Raw genomic sequence first — 15,543 nt, forward strand, 5'->3', positions numbered from 1 at the left:
TTGTCCGACCTCCCTCGGCTCCCGCCGTGCGCCGCCGGACACAGCGGTAATTTCCCGGCCTCAGAGGGGTTGGGTGTTCGCATTGTTTGTTGGATTTGGGTGCTGTTCATGGTGTTTGATGATAATTTTAGCCAGGGCAGATTTTGCTAAGCTGGGGAGTTCGGCTGAGCCCTGGTAAAGCCACCGCAGGGATTACTGGGGTAAGTCAGCACTTGGTTTGTTTAGCACTTGCTTTTTCTCTCCCCTTGGATTCAATCCGCTCATTCCCATGTTTCTAAACCTGCTGTTTCTCTTGCAGAGTGGGGTTGTGCCTCAGAGCTGGCTCAGCACTCACAGCTGGAGCCCTGAAGGTGGATTGTGGTGTGGGGTGTTATGGGGCTGGGGAGTGCAGCATCCCTCCATCCCATCCTCTCTTTTCCACTGCATCCCAAAGGAGCTTTGCTCCATGAGACCATGCAGGCAGCACGTTTCCCTGAAGGGAACTGCCCTGTCCCAGAGCTCACACATCCTGGATGCTGCAAGCCAGGACAGACCTGCACCCTGGGCTGGAGCACTGTGCCTTATGTTTTTTCCCTCCTGGGTCACCTCTTCCCTGGAAACCTTTCCCTGTGATACAGAAAATTCCTCAGCTAACACTTTAAGCTGTTTTAATGCCAGCAGCTGTTTTATGGGGAATATTTTTTTATACCCTCTGGTTTGATGAGCTGCCAGAGGAAGAGCTTGATGTGAAGGCATGGAAATCTTGTGTCCTGAAATTGCTGATACTTCTTCCTCCTTGGAAGTGCCCCTGAGCAATACACTGGCGTGGAAGTAGCACAATCCTATCCCAGGCTGTGTGGGGAGGATTGATCCAAGCAACAGACTTTGAACAAATTCCAGCAACATCATTCCTTGTTGGGAAACCTGCCAGCTCCTGCCACACGCTCTGAGCACACTGTTGGTACCTGCCTGGAAGTGCTTCTGCCCCTCTTACCCCTGGAATCAGCTTTCCTGTGGGGATGGGGGCTGTGGTGGCCTCCAGATCATCCCTCTGCTCTCCCATGGGGATGGAGGTTTCAGTGCCCTCCAGGTCCTCCCTCTGATTTCCCACGGGGATGAGGGTTGTGGTCTCCTCCACATCCTCCCTCTGCTCTCCTGTGGGGATAGGGTTGTGATGCCCTCCAGATCCTGCCCTCCACATCCTCCCTCTGCTCTCCTGTGGGCATGGAGGTTGTGGTGCCCTCTGAATCCTCCCTCTGCACCAAATGACCTCAAACAATTGCAAAACCAAACCTCTTATCTCCATTTATCATTCCCATTCCTTCCACTAATACAAGCTAAAGTTTTTTGCATCAGAATCTGGCTGGAAGTCTGGTTGGGGAAGCAGATATTGGGCTGTGATGTGTCCAGTGAGGAGCTGGCTGGAAACCTTGCAGCAGCAGCACCCACAGGAATGCCTGGGATGCTTGGCTGTGTGTGGTGATGGATCTGATCTGTGCCAGTCAGTTCCTGGAAGAGATGCTGGAGTCCCACCTCATCCCTCCTGCCCTCCCTTGCAGTGAGCTCTAAGTTTCATGCCCCCTTGTCCCTTCCTGAGTGAAATACCATGCTGGTTTTGGCCCATCTGCTGGGATCCTATAGAATTGTGGCTACTTTTTCCAGCCCAAAAAGCTGTACTGGTGCTGCAGCCACCCCAGCTCCAGCCAGTGCAGATTCCTTCTTTCTGAAATGGATCATTTCAACTAAATAGTTTCATTCTTCTCCCTTCTGAAGGCTGTTTCCTGCATCAAAGATTTCAGGGAGCTTTTGGGATGGCTGTGGCACAGAAAACCCCTCCTTGAGGCCACTCTGGGCTGTCTCTTTCCATCATCTTGATTTCTCCAGGACTCCTCTCGAGGTCTCCTGGGTCTCAGGGACGCTTTGTTAGTCCCACTCCCTGCCATGACATCTCACCCCTGCTCAACAGCAGAATCAAATCCTGCAGCGACGCGATCTGAGCCAAGGGGCCGTGCTGGGGTTCTTTGTCAGGGTCTCCTGTGTGGCAGCAGGGAGGGGGCTGCAGGCTGGGTTTGCTGGTGCTTTCCCTAATTCCTTTTCATCTCTGTTTCCCTGGCAGGAGCAGCAATAAGGCCCTTTGCTGGCTGCTCACTCGGGGTGAGCACAGGAGCTGAGTAGTTTTGGGTTATTTTTCCTCTTTTTTGGCCCACCAGTTAAATTTGATGATCTGGTGGAAGGTGCTGGAGCCTTGAGTTGCCTCTGGCTGGAGAGGTGGCTGTTCTGGGGGTTCTCTTCCAATGGAAACATCTTGTCCTGCAGAGGAGGCTGAAAGCCAATGCAATGTCAACTTCTTTTTGTTGAAATGTTCTCGCTTGCTGAGGTTTTTTCCTGTGTTTTTAGTGTCAGTTTTGGAAGGATGTGCAGTGTTTTTAACCTGTGGGATGCTCTGCTCCTGGGGAAGAGCCTGGAAGCACCAGGGATCTCTTGGGACCACCCCAGCTTTCTTGTTGCTGCATTTTGGGGCAGAAATCTTCGGGGAGCGGTTGGGGCAGGGGCTCTGCCTCCACATGGGATGTGGGTTGTACAAGGAGTGTAATTCCTGAAGGAGCCTTAGGGAGCTGGAAATGGGTTAAAGGGGATGTTTCAGGGTGCTCTTTATATCTTCAGGTGTTGTGTCAAATCTGCAGGGTGACAAAAACCTGGTGGTAGTTGTTCAGGCAGAGGAAGGGACTTCATTTTTTGGCATCTGTAGCCTTGTATTTATTTGGTGATGTTATTTTTTGTGGACTGAAGGAATCCGTGGGTCCCTGTAGCTTGGGGAGGTGTCATGCCCTAAGGATCACCTCCTGATTTAGCACTTCTTTCCTTTGCTCCCAGCAAATCCAATTTGCAGATGACATGCAGGAGTTCACCAAATTCCCGACCAAGACGGGCCGTCGGTCCCTGTCCCGCTCCATCTCCCAGTCTTCCACCGACAGCTACAGCTCTGGTAGGTGCCAGCTCCCTGTCCTCACGTGTTCCTCTCACAAACCCAGAGTGAGTGCTGCAGTGAATGTGCTGCTCACACCCTGTGGCAGGATTTGTGCTGCTGTTTGTTCTTGGATGCTGAGGGAATGATTCCAGGCATTCCCAAAGCTCAGGCATTGATTGCCATTTGATAATCGTTACCTCTGGGTTGTTTTAGAGAAAAAAAGAGTGCAAAATTCCTTCGGGGCGTTGGCTTTCTTTAGGACATTGGTAGTTTGAGCCATGAGGGAAAGCTGGGAAGGGAAACAGCAGAAACATGAAGGGTAGGAGGTTCTTGGATGCATAAGGCCTGGCATAACACTCATTCCTCTTTTGGTTTAGCTGCCTCATACACAGACAGCTCTGATGACGAGGTGTCCCCCCGAGAGAAACAACAAACCAACTCCAAGGGCAGCAGCAATTTCTGTGTGAAGAACATCAAACAGGCAGAGTTTGGGCGCCGGGAGATTGAGATTGCTGAGCAAGGTACAAAGTGCAGTCTGGGGCTTGGGGCGGGTTCTGGAGACCAGGAGCTGAGGAGTGGCAATTCCCACTCCTGCTGCAGCCTTGGATATCCTGATTCCCCTCCCCAAATCAGTTAGAGAAGAGTGAAATGTGCCAGCAAACGTTGATGCTATGTCTTATCCCTTTTCTAGCAGGAACAGAGCTCTTGCAGGGTTTAATGTTTTGTTGGCTTTGGAGGGACAAGGATTTTACAACACCTTCAGAGACATGAAAGCTGAAAATCCCAACCCCTTGCTCTGGGGGTGGTAGGAAGCTGAATTACCATTTCCGGTGGGGTGATGGGGTAACTCTCCTTTCAGATGGGGAAGATAATCCAGGCACATTTAGAGCAGCTCCTCTGAGATGTGTCAGCCCTGTTTTCAAGTTCAGGTGCTTCACCTGCTGCCACAGGGCTGGTGACTGTCCTTAGGTGCCTTCCCTAGGCAGTGCCAGTCCCAGACCCCTCCTTGCCTCTCTCCTTGTCCCTTGGTCGAGTGACAGATGACACTGGTGTTTTGGTCCTGTTTTGCACAGACCTGCCAGGCCAGGGGTGAGGAGTTTTCTCCCTCCCTGTGTAACAGCTACAGCAGAGATTTTGGGGCTGGAGGTGTCCTGGGAGGCCCTGATAGGATGGGAGCTGTGGCAGAGAGGGGACCCTGTGGACTGAACCAGCATTAAAACCTCTCTTCCTTTTGCAGACATGTCTGCTCTGATTTCGCTCAGGAAACGAGCCCAGGGGGAGAAACCTTTGGCTGGAGCTAAAATCGTGGGCTGTACCCACATCACAGCACAGACTGCAGTGAGTGGCTGCTTATTTGGGGGGCCTGGGGTGGGACCTCAGCTTTTCCCTGGGGAGGAAAGTTCTTCAACACTTTGGAGTGGGAGAAGGCATGTTCAGTAGAGTCTGGAAGTGTTTTGGAAAGGTTGTGCTGGTGACATTTCCCCAGGGTAGCATTTGGTTCCTGTGCCCATCACTGCTGCCTGAGGCCTGCCCTTGTGCCAGGGGCATTACTGACCCCTGGGCTATCCCTGACCCCTGGGTTATCCCAGGTTATTCCTGGGTTATCCCACGCCCCCAGATTATCCCTGACCCCTGGGTTATCCCTGACCGCAGGCTATTCCTGACTCCTGGGCTGTCCCTGAACCCTGGGTTATCCCTGACCCCTGTGCTATCCCTGGGTTATCCCTGACCCCTGGGTTATCCCAGGTTATTCCTGGGTTATCCCTGACCCCTGGGTTATCCCTGGGCTATCCCTGACCCTTGGGCTATCCCTGACCCCTGGGTTATCCCTGGGTTATCCCTGACCCCTGGGCTATCCCTGACCCCTGGGTTATCCCTGGGCTATCCCTGACCCCTGGGTTATCCCTGACCCCTGGGTTATCCCAGGTTATCCCTGGGCTATCCCTGACCCCTGGGTTATCCCTGGGCTATCCCTGACCCCTGGGTTATCCCTGGGCTATCCCTGACCCCTGGGTTATCCCTGGGTTATCCCTGACCCCTGGGTTATCCCTGGGCTATCCCTGACCCCTGGGTTATCCCTGACCCCTGGGTTATCCCAGGTTATCCCTGGGCTATCCCTGACCCCTGGGTTATCCCTGACCCCTGGGTTATCCCAGGTTATCCCTGGGTTATCCCTGACCCCTGGGTTATCCCAGGTTATCCCTGGGCTATCCCTGACCCCTGGGTGTGCTGCTGTCCCCAGGTGCTGATCGAGACTCTGTGTGCCCTGGGAGCGCAGTGCCGCTGGTCTGCCTGCAACATCTACTCCACCCAGAACGAAGTGGCTGCGGCCTTGGCAGAGGCTGGTGAGTGCCAGAGCCCTCTCAGCCCCTCTGCCTCCCTGGCCTGATCCCAGGGGAAATCTCCTAAAGAACTCCATATTGCATTTGTACCTATTTAGTTTCAGATGTATATGTGTTTTATGTTTATATATATTTTTAGTATTTAATATTATACATAAGAATAGAAAATGTTTATATTATAAAATTATAAAATTGTAATTTATATTCCAAAATATTTTTTACTAGGTATAAATATATATACATTGACATTGACATAAAATATACAATAGAAACATGAATACACGCATTTATACAATATACACATATGAATAAACATGTGAATAAACATGAATACACATATGAATATTTATAAAATGCTTATAGATACATATCATATAGAATATAAACAGTATATATATAAAATATGAATTAATAAACAAAATATGAATAGATATAAAAGTATAAAATAATAAAATATATTTAAATTTTATATTTAACCATATTTTAATTTAATTTTATTTATTTTTATAGTGTTTATTGCTAATAGTATTTTTTTCTTATTTGTCTTTTTTTTTTATATTTTCTATTTCTGTTTTAGGGAATTAATATTTTTGGGGAATATCTTCTAGGGAGGGATGGACAGGTCTGATCCTGGTGTGGGCTGTGATGTGATCTGTGCATGGCCCCTTGGCTCTTGTGTCCGTGTGTTTCTGGAGTTGGCCAAGCAGGAGGGAGCTCTGCCAAGCCCAGCAAACTCCAAGGATGCTCCGGTTCTTTCAGGTGTTGCTGTGTTTGCCTGGAAAGGGGAGTCAGAGGATGATTTCTGGTGGTGCATTGACCGCTGTGTTAATGTAGATGGCTGGCAGGCCAACATGGTAAGGAGCCTTCTCCAGCCCTTCCTCTTCCTCCCTTCCACGCTGGGGCTGTTCCTGGGAGCCTGCTGGCCTGGAAAGGGCCTCTGACCCCATCAAAGGGGGGTTCTTGGAGAACAGCAGCTGGAGATGAGCTGGGAACAGCCATGGGAATGTCTGGAGCTGCAGAGATGATGGGTGATGTCCTGAGCTGGCACATCCCAATGCAAGGGAGCAGCTCCTGGTGGAATTGCCATGAGCCAAGAAATGGGACCTGTTTTCCTGTGCAGGAGCTGTCCCAGCCACTCCTCTCAGCACAGACTCCATCTGCCCTCTCCCTCCCAAAGCTGGGATCAGAGTGGGCACCTTTCCCTTGTCAAAGCCGATGTGCCCCCTTGGTGCATGGTCTGTGGTCACCAGTGATGTGTCCATGGGCTGTGACACCTCCCACAGCCTCTCCTCACCCATTTGCTTTCAGGGCTTGAGTGTTGTGGTGTCCTGAGCTCAGCCTGGTTAGTTAGTGCTGCCTGTGGCCAGCTTGCCAGGCTGCAGAGCAATAGCAGAGGCAGGGAATTCTGTTAGGATCCAGCAGCTCCACACAGGGGTCAGGAATCTCAGTGTTTTGGAGGAGACCCCGAGTTGCAGTCCCCTAGGGGAACCCAGGAGTCCTGGCCCCCAGGCCTCTGCCTGAACAGCCCCTCCAGCAGTGCCTGAAGATGCTTCTCCAAATCATTTTCCCCATCCTGTCCTCTGCCAGTGCATTTCCCAGTGGGAGGCCTGACTGCTCCCTGTTCTTCCTTGCCTGTTCTCTAGATCCTGGATGATGGTGGGGACCTGACCCATTGGGTTTATAAGAAATATCCCAGCGTGTTCAAGAAGATCCGAGGGATTGTGGAGGAGAGCGTGACCGGCGTGCACAGGTGGGAGTTTTGGGAAGGCAGATCCAGAGATCTCAGGGAGTTGCTGCTGTCTGCTCTGACCTGCCTGTGCCCTCTCCCAGGCTGTACCAGCTCTCCAAGGCTGGGAAGCTCTGTGTCCCAGCCATGAATGTGAATGACTCTGTCACCAAGCAGAAGTTTGATAACCTGTACTGCTGCCGGGAATCCATCCTGGATGGGTGAGTCCAGCTCTTTTCCCCACTGGCACTTGCACACAGCTGGGTTTGGCTCTGGCTGCTGTTAAGCAGAGATCAGGCTCTGCTGTTTGACCTGGTTTTGGGCTTGACTGATCCCGACACAGGTCTCTCTCTGTCCCCCAGCCTGAAGAGGACCACGGATGTGATGTTTGGAGGGAAGCAAGTGGTGGTTTGTGGTTATGGGGAGGTGAGTTTTGTGAGCTGTGCTGGCCTCCCCCAAGCTCAGCATCCTGCAATTCCCTGGGCAAAGGTCACTCACCCTTGCTATAGGGAGTAGATCCAACCTGGTGAGCGATAACCAGGGAAATCTTGCTGGAATCTGCTGGGAGGATGGAAATCGAGGATCAGATTTCCCAGTTTGCTGCACATGAACTGGGCTGCGCAGCTGACAGTTGCTGGGAACACTGGCCTGAATTATAACTACCCATGGGTACTCCCATCTGCTGTCCCTGGCGCAGGTTCAGCATCAGCCTGGCTGTCACTGAGCAGGGCAGGCGGCTTTTCCCTGGGAATAATACTCTGGCAGAGGGAAATTGTATCGTGAACTTGTAACTGATTCTACCCTGGGAGAGCTGGAGCTGGGAGCTGCCACCTTCCCTCCATCTGTGCACGTCCATGTGGGTGCTTATCTTCCAGCACTGTGCAGGGACAGTGCTGCAAAGGCTCTTCCCAGCAGGAATTCGCTCCCTAATTCATTTAGGCACCAGTGGAGCCCAGCTTTGCTCGACCAAGAGACTCTGCTGGCTGTCACTGAGCGCTCTGGGCTGCTGCCTGTTTCTCCAGGCAGGAGTTGTGCTGGGAGTTGCTGTCTCCTGGGTGTGTCCCAAGCTTTACTGGACTTATTCACAAAAAGAGAGTGTCAGAGAATCCCAGACTTCCAACCCATATTTGGGTTGGAAGGGAACTTCAAGCCCATCCAGTTCTACCCCCTTCCATGGACACGGACACTTTCCACTAGACCAGGTTGCTCCAAGCCCCATCTAATCTTGAACACTTCAGGAATTGAGCTGATCACAGCTTTTATGAGAAGTCCATTCCAGTGCCTCGCCACCCTCACAGGGAAAATTCCTTTCCACTGTCCCATCTAACCCTGCCCTCTGGCAGTGGGAAGCCATTGAGCCTTGTCCTGTCACTCCATCCCTTGTCTAAAGTCCCTCTCCAGTTCTCCAGGAGCCTCTTTAGGCACTGGAAGGCGCTCTAAGGTCTTGCTGTAGCCTGCTCTCCTCCAGGCTGAACCCTTAGTTCTCCCAGCCTGTTCACCCTGAATGGTTTCCCCTTTGGATGTGAGTTGGAGTCCCAGTTGGCTCTGCCTGGGTGTGTTCAATAGACCCGAGGTTGGAGCTGGGTGATAAGTGAGGGTCTCTCTGGAAATGTTTTTGGTCCAGCACCTTGCTGTTCACAAAATGGGCCTGAGCAGGGTCGATACAGCAGAGCCAGGTGCCTGGTTGTGGTGTGGGTTGGTGATGTGGAGAGCTGGGCTTTATCTTAATTTTCCAGTGAGGAGAAGGAAGGAAGTCTGAGATGCTGTTGCAGGAGCCCTGTGCTCCCTCTGCTGGTGTGGGCAGCATGGGATGGAGGATCTGCCCCCTGAGGAGTGCAGGATGGCTCTGAAATCCTGCAGCTTGAAGGCAAGGGGGCAGTGTGTGCTCCTCTAGGCTGTCTTTAATTCCTGCTTGGAGAGAGGCTCCTGCAGTTCCGGGGCTGCACAGACTGTGAGAGCACTGAGCTGGGAAAGCTCCTGCCGTGGACATTTCCAGATGGGGCAACCACAGCTTCTCTGGACAACCTGTGCCAGGGCCTCACCACTCCCACAGGGGAGGATCCCTTCCCAATATCCTGTCTAATCCTGCCCTCTGGCTGTGGGAAGCTGGTGGCCTTGGAGGAGGAGCTGGGTTTGTGGCAGTTGTGGCACTCACCAGGTGCATCCTGAGCTGCCCCTGGCATTGGGCAGGTGGCTGGGATGAGGATCTTCCAGCCTGGGATGGGCTTGGGCTGTTTAGGACAGGGACTGCAGCCCTGGTGTGTCTGTGTCCTGCCTCACCGTGACCCTTTTGCCTGGGCAGGTCGGGAAGGGATGCTGTGCTGCCCTGAAAGCCCTGGGAGCCATCGTGTACGTCACGGAGATCGACCCCATCTGCGCTCTCCAGGCCTGGTAAGGTGTTCCCATCTCTGCCTGCTCTTCCAAACCCTGCCAGAGGCTGGAGTGAAGCCAGGGGGATCTGTGGCTCATTTTGGAGAACGTGCACCTTGTTGGGGTGTGATGGGGAAGGGCTCGGGCAGCTTTCAGGGATGGGGTACCAGGCAGAAGTGTTCACTGGCTGGTTTGAGGAGGCTGCTCAAGTCTCTATGCCACACATTCCTGACTCATCCAACATTTCCAAGAGTGGGTTGGACATCCCAACTGTTGCACAGCCCTTCCTCATGACACTGGTGTCCCTGGAGGGGTAGAGGAGAGCTTGGGCTGCTGCCAGAGCAGTTTGAATCTGCTGAGTTCCCTCATGGCCTGGGACAGAGAAGGAGCAAGCTTCTCTTCCTCATCATGGGCCCTATTCCCCTTTTTTTGCCAGCATGGATGGATTTCGGGTGGTGAAGCTGAGCGAAGTAATCCGTCAGGTGGATGTCGTCATCACCTGCACAGGTAGGGGTAGACAAGGTTGGAGCAGGCTGAGGAGCATCATTCCCAAGTGGGGTCTCGAGCTGGGAGTGGGGGACATTTCACTGCTGTGTGTTCCTGATTCTCCACAATAGCTGGGCTCTGCCAGGAGCTTTTCCCCCCTATTTGACCATAGTCCTGGCTCAGAGCAGAGGGACCATGTGTTCTCAGGGTATTTTGGGATCTCTCGGAAAGGTTAATTCATGGGAGCAAAGATCTGGGCACTGAACAGGGCTCCCCCAGGGAATGGTCACAGTCCCAGTCCTGCCAGAGCTTAAGGAGTGTTTGGACAGTGCTCTGAGAGGCACAGAGTGGGATTGTTGGGAGTGTCCTATGCAGCGTCCAAGAGCTGGACTTGATGACCCTTGTGGATCCCTTCCAGCTCAGGATATTCCACGACAGCACTTACCCCAGATGTTCTCTGCTCGTGGCCCAGGGAAGTTCATCTGACATTGCCCCAAGCTGAGCTTCTCTGACTCGAGTTCAGGGAAGGAGAAACGGAGGGTTTGTGTTCCCGCTGCTGTGGGATCAGCTGTGCCCTCTGTGCCTGCAGGGAACAAGAACGTGGTGACCAGGGAGCACCTGGACCGGATGAAGAACAGCTGCATCGTGTGCAACATGGGCCACTCCAACACCGAGATCGACGTGGTGAGTGCCGCCACCTCCGGCCCTGCCGCCTGCCGGCTCCTGCCGTCACTCCAGCCTCTTCCTCCTCCTCTTCCAGACCAGCCTGCGCACGCCGGAGCTGACCTGGGAGCGGGTCCGTTCCCAAGTGGATCACGTCATCTGGCCGGATGGGAAGCGGGTGGTGCTGCTGGCCGAGGTGTGTTGAGAGCTGGGCCATAGTGCTTTGGGCCTCCGTCAGGAAATCACAGGTCTAGCCAGGTGGAAAAGTTTCAGGGAGGAGTTTCAGGGCTCAGAAAAGCGTTTTTTGATTTATTTTATTTATTTTTTATTTCCTCTTCTTGAGGGCAAATGTGGTATATCCCACGTGCAGACACAGAGGTGCCATCTGGCTCCATTCTTCCGAGCTGGGATTCATCCCACTCAGGCAAACCCCATCTGTGCAGGGTTTCCCAGGTGCTGGGTGGCTCCTCTTCCCACAGGAGCTGTTCTGGCAGGAGGAGGGACTGGCTTTTCTAGGGACCACAACATTTCTCTGCCTTGAAATGAAGGGTTAAGGCAGAAACTGGAGCAGACTTGAAATGCTCTGGTCACCGTGCTCTGGTTCTCTGTGTCTCTGCTCCCTGGTCCCCAGTGCAGGGAGGGGATGGAGGTGAATCCCACCTGGGAACTCAGTTTGGTTTGGATTTGGGAGCATGTCCAGCTCGGGGCTGACTCCTCCTGCTTTCTCCCAGGGCCGTCTGCTCAACCTAAGCTGCTCCACAGTTCCCACCTTCGTTCTCTCCATCACGGCCACCACGCAGGTCCGTACGTGGGTGGGGTCCTGCATGAGCCTCGGGGTGGGGATGGTTTGGAAAGAGCTGGGATTGGTCCTTGAGATGGCACCACTGCCAGAAATACCATTTGTCTGGGTTGGAGTTATTGCTGGCATGGACCCAGTGTTTTGGGTACAGCGAGTTTTGGGAGAGATTTTAAATGAGTAGTTTCATGGCACAGATCCTGCTGGGCTGGAAATCAGGTTTAGGCTCCCCCCAGGCAGGTTTGAGCCCTCCTAGGACAGGTTTGAGACCCCCTAGCATGGGTTTAACCTTCCCCAGCACAGGTTAAAGCCCCTCTGGCACAGATTTAAGCTCCCCCAGCATGGGCTTAAGCCCACCTAGTGCAGGTTTGAGCTTGCCTCAAAGCAAGGCTTTGTTTGGGCTGGGAACACGGAGGGGGCTGGTGGCACTGGGAACACGGAGGGGGCTGGTGGCACTGGGAACACAGAGGGGCTTGATGGGATTGGGAACACAAGGGGATGAATGGGACTGGGAACACGAGGGGATGAATGGGACTGGGAACACGGAAGGGACTGGTGGCACTGGTGCTCGTGGGGAAGGACAGCCAGGCTGACAGTGGGGAGTTCGTTATGCTCACTCCTGTCAGCCCAAGTAGACAGGGAACAGGCCTGTGTTTAGGACTTGGTTTCCAGCAGTGGAAGCCAGCACTCAGGGGATGCAGTTTCATCTGTCCTGAAGGAATGACCCTGGTTCTTGGATGCTGCCAGTTTCTGAGGAGCAGCCCCTCCATTTCCACGTGCTGCAGCAGCTGGGCGGTTTAATAGAAAAGCTGCTAACCTTAAACCATCCTCATGTTTTTTTTCCCTGGGCTGTTGACCCCAGATGCTGCAAAGAAGCTGGGTGGCATCTCATCCCTGCTCTCTGATCCCTCCACTGGGATTATGGAGACCAGACAGGGATGTGCCTGGGGTGGGAGCCTTTTCCTCAAGGCATGTTGGAAATGGTTGCTCTGTCCCTCCAGCTCCCAAATTGTTCTCTGCCTTTGTGAGCTTTGTGCTGCCCAAGCTGGTGGCTGTTCCTGACAGTTTCCAGCTTATCCCTGTGCTTTCCACAGGCTCTGGCTCTGATTGAGCTCTACAACGCCCCCGAGGGCCGGTACAAGCAGGACGTTTACCTGCTGCCGAAGAAGATGGGTGAGTGAAGGAACTGATTTTTCCCTGGGGAATCTGTGTGCCAGCGGTGCAAGGACAGCTCAAACCTGGGCTGGGAAACACTTCCAGAGGGACAGTGAGTTCAGGGAAGCCACCACAGGCAGTGACCTTAAAATACATGGGGGTTATTTGATTTATTTTCATTAGTGTGCTGCAGTGTGGGAGGCATCCCACATCTGCAGCCTCCCTTCTCTGGGATTTTCCATGCCCTCCTCGTGCCTTTAAGGGCACATCCAGCCCAGGCTTGGGCTCAGCTGTGCTTTGGGTGATGGTGAATCTGGAGTGCTGCCCAGCCAGACGTTGCAGTCATCACCTCACCGTGCTGTGGGGGGGATGTGGACCCCCTGATCCCGTTTTCCCTGTTCCCATTCCCAGATGAGTACGTGGCCAGTTTGCACCTGCCGTCGTTCGATGCCCACCTGACAGAGCTGACGGATGATCAGGCCAAATACCTGGGACTCAACAAAAATGGGCCTTTCAAACCCAACTACTACAGGTGAGAGCTGCCAGGGCAGGAGCTCCCAGCTCCCCGTTGGTTTGGAGTTCTGCCTTCAGCTCCGGGGTCTCCAACAGCAGAAAGATGTGGAGCCGCTGGAGTGTGTCCGAAGGAGGCCACGGAGATGCTTTGAGGGCTGGAGCCCCTCTGGGAGAGCTGAAAGGCTCCCAAGAGACCTTAGAACCCCTTCCAGTGCCTAAAGGGGCTCCCAGAGAGCTGGGGAGGGACTTTGGACAAGGGCCTGGCAGGACAGGACAAGGGGAATAGTTTCTCACTGCCAGAGGGCAGGGATAGATGGGATATTGGGAAGGAATTCTTCCCTGTGAGGGTGGGGAGGCCCTGGCACAGGGTGCCCAGAGCAGCTGTGGCTGCCCCATCCCTGGAATTGTCTAAGACCAGGTTGGACAGGGCTTGGAGCACCCTGGGATGGTGGAAGGTGGAAGCTGCCCATGAAATGAGATAAGCTTTCAAATCTGTGCCAGCCCAAACCAGTCTGGAATCCCATTCCTGGGGGATCCCCTTGCCCTGGCACAGCAGCACCTCCCATGTCCCTCACTGTCCCTTCCTTCTCTCCTAGATACTGACGGGACCATTTCCATGAAGGACCAGACCACACAAGGCAACATTCGAGAGATTATTTTTAAAAATCACTTTTATTTTGGTTTACCTTTTTTTTTTTTTTTTTTTTCCCTTAACCACCACCAGAACCTGTTTTTACCTTTTATCTGTGATTTTAAAGTCAGGTTTTCTTTTCTCCCCCTTTTCCATGATCGCATCCCTGTCTGACCTTGCCAGACAACCTGGGATTTGCTTCTTGCTTTCATGTGGCTGAAGCCGCTGATTCCCAGCCCTGGCTCCAGGAGGGGCTTTCCCTTTCCTGCTGTGCCAAGGGCACTTCATTCCTGCAGCAATGCTTTATTTTGGCTTTTATTTTGTATTTTTTCCCACCTTTCAAGCCCACGTCGGTCTCAGCCGGGCTCCCTGCGGATCCGGAGATGCTCTTCTACCTTATCTTCTATTTCTTTGTGTGGATTATCTGCAACTTCTAAATTGCCTTAAAGAGCCCAGTTTTAGCTGCTAGATCCCTGCTCCGGGTGCTTCCTGAGAGCAGAGTGGCCTGCAGGACACCTGGCAAAGGGGGTGACTGTGCCCAAGCCCAGCCCAGGTCCCTGCGCTGAGGTGGCCCAGGTTTGGTGGCCACTGGCCTGGGTTTGCTGGCCACCTGGGTCCAGGGGAGTTCAGTGTTTCAGGGTGCTAATCTGAATCCGGATGGGGGTCGCTTTCCCAGCATTATCCTCATCTCTCCTAGGTTTTTTGTTGTTTTGTTCGTTTTTTTTTTTTAGCCAAACTGCACCTTAATTGAGTTTTAAACATTTTTTTTCCGTTTATTTGTTTTTTTCTTGCCCTTTTCCTTTTTCATCCTTACAGAGGTGTTTCAGAGGGAGGGGATGTTTTCAGATGTTTTAAAGAGGAAGCACTGGGGATGTGGCCTCTTTCCCATCTCCCACTGGGAAGTGCCGGGTGGTGTTGAGGGTGTCTGGGGTGGGTTTTGGGGGTGTTTTACTATTTTATTTTGAGCTGGATGCAGAGATGAGCCTTCCCCATACCCCAGCCTGGCCCCTCTGCTCCCTGTTGCTGTTTTCCTCATCCTCTCCCCGTGCATCCCAGCTGCTCCCATCGCCTCCTCCATGCTGCTGACATTCCGCTTTCCCAGCTTGTGCTGGGGTGTGGGAAGCTCCTTCCAACCCACTGAGGTTCCTCTTGGCTTTTTTTTTTTTATCCTCCCCAAATCCCCTGTTCCTTTCCCCACCCAAGGGAGGGAAGGAGCTGCTGGCACCTCCCAGGTCATGGAGCTGTTCCTTCCCCACTTTGCAGGGATCCACTTGGATGGGTCCTTCCCAGGGAATTTGCGGGTCTGGGGGTGCAGAGCTCCTTGGGGGACCAGGAGATGGGGGAGGTGCAGAGATCATCCCCCTCCCATCCCCTCCTCCATGTCCTCTGACTGTTCCTCTCTCCCACCCTGCCTGGTCTCCTCCTGGACGCTCGCTCCATGGATTTTGGGGATCACCTGCTTCGCTCTCCAACAGATCCCAGGGATCACCTGGGTCCCCTCCACCATCCCCCAGACCTCCCTGGGGACGGCTTAGCAAGCTGGGCTGGGCGTTTGTGGGGAGGATGGGGAGCATCCCCCCTTCCCTGTGAGCCCCCCACGCCCGGGGGTCCCAGCCAGCCCGGCTGGGGTCTCGGCGCAAGGACTCGTGTCTGGATAAGCCATGCTGGGGGAGCCCGGGGTTGATGGCAGCAGCAGCGTTGGGCCGGGAGCGAGAGGTTTATTTTGTATATGAATGATTTTTAATGAATGCAATATTAATCCTTGCAGATGAGCAATAAATCATTGAAGTCTAATTAAACTATTAGGAAAAACAAAGTGCATTTGGTTGTGGGTGGTTTATTTGCTGCCATGGGGGACCTTGAGTTGTTTCTGAGCCCACGGGCAGGGCTGGACTCTTCCTTTGACCACCTTGG

General features: G+C 53.2%; 1 protein-coding gene across 2 annotated transcripts in view; it reads left to right on the top strand.

Annotated features, from left to right (window-relative positions):
- Nucleotides 1-15,445, top strand: part of AHCYL1 (adenosylhomocysteinase like 1) — a 28,101-nt gene extending 12,656 nt beyond the window's left edge. For both annotated transcript variants that reach the window (XM_005530169.3, XM_088067105.1), the window contains exons 2-17: nucleotides 2,854-2,965; nucleotides 3,325-3,468; nucleotides 4,185-4,285; nucleotides 5,190-5,292; nucleotides 6,049-6,143; nucleotides 6,933-7,039; nucleotides 7,120-7,236; nucleotides 7,378-7,441; nucleotides 9,318-9,406; nucleotides 9,822-9,892; nucleotides 10,461-10,555; nucleotides 10,632-10,730; nucleotides 11,266-11,334; nucleotides 12,425-12,503; nucleotides 12,897-13,017; nucleotides 13,595-15,445. In XM_005530169.3, coding sequence (XP_005530226.1) covers nucleotides 2,854-2,965; nucleotides 3,325-3,468; nucleotides 4,185-4,285; nucleotides 5,190-5,292; nucleotides 6,049-6,143; nucleotides 6,933-7,039; nucleotides 7,120-7,236; nucleotides 7,378-7,441; nucleotides 9,318-9,406; nucleotides 9,822-9,892; nucleotides 10,461-10,555; nucleotides 10,632-10,730; nucleotides 11,266-11,334; nucleotides 12,425-12,503; nucleotides 12,897-13,017; nucleotides 13,595-13,601 — 1,473 coding nt within the window. In that variant the 3' untranslated portion in view covers nucleotides 13,602-15,445. The remainder of the gene's footprint in view (nucleotides 1-2,853; nucleotides 2,966-3,324; nucleotides 3,469-4,184; nucleotides 4,286-5,189; nucleotides 5,293-6,048; nucleotides 6,144-6,932; nucleotides 7,040-7,119; nucleotides 7,237-7,377; nucleotides 7,442-9,317; nucleotides 9,407-9,821; nucleotides 9,893-10,460; nucleotides 10,556-10,631; nucleotides 10,731-11,265; nucleotides 11,335-12,424; nucleotides 12,504-12,896; nucleotides 13,018-13,594) is intronic.
- Nucleotides 15,446-15,543: the final 98 nt, after the last annotated feature.

The sequence above is a fragment of the Pseudopodoces humilis genome, chromosome 26 (genome assembly GCF_049639895.1).
Source record: "Pseudopodoces humilis isolate 2021_Gansu_Grassland_sample_001 chromosome 26, ASM4963989v1, whole genome shotgun sequence".
NCBI lineage: Eukaryota > Metazoa > Chordata > Aves > Passeriformes > Paridae > Pseudopodoces > Pseudopodoces humilis.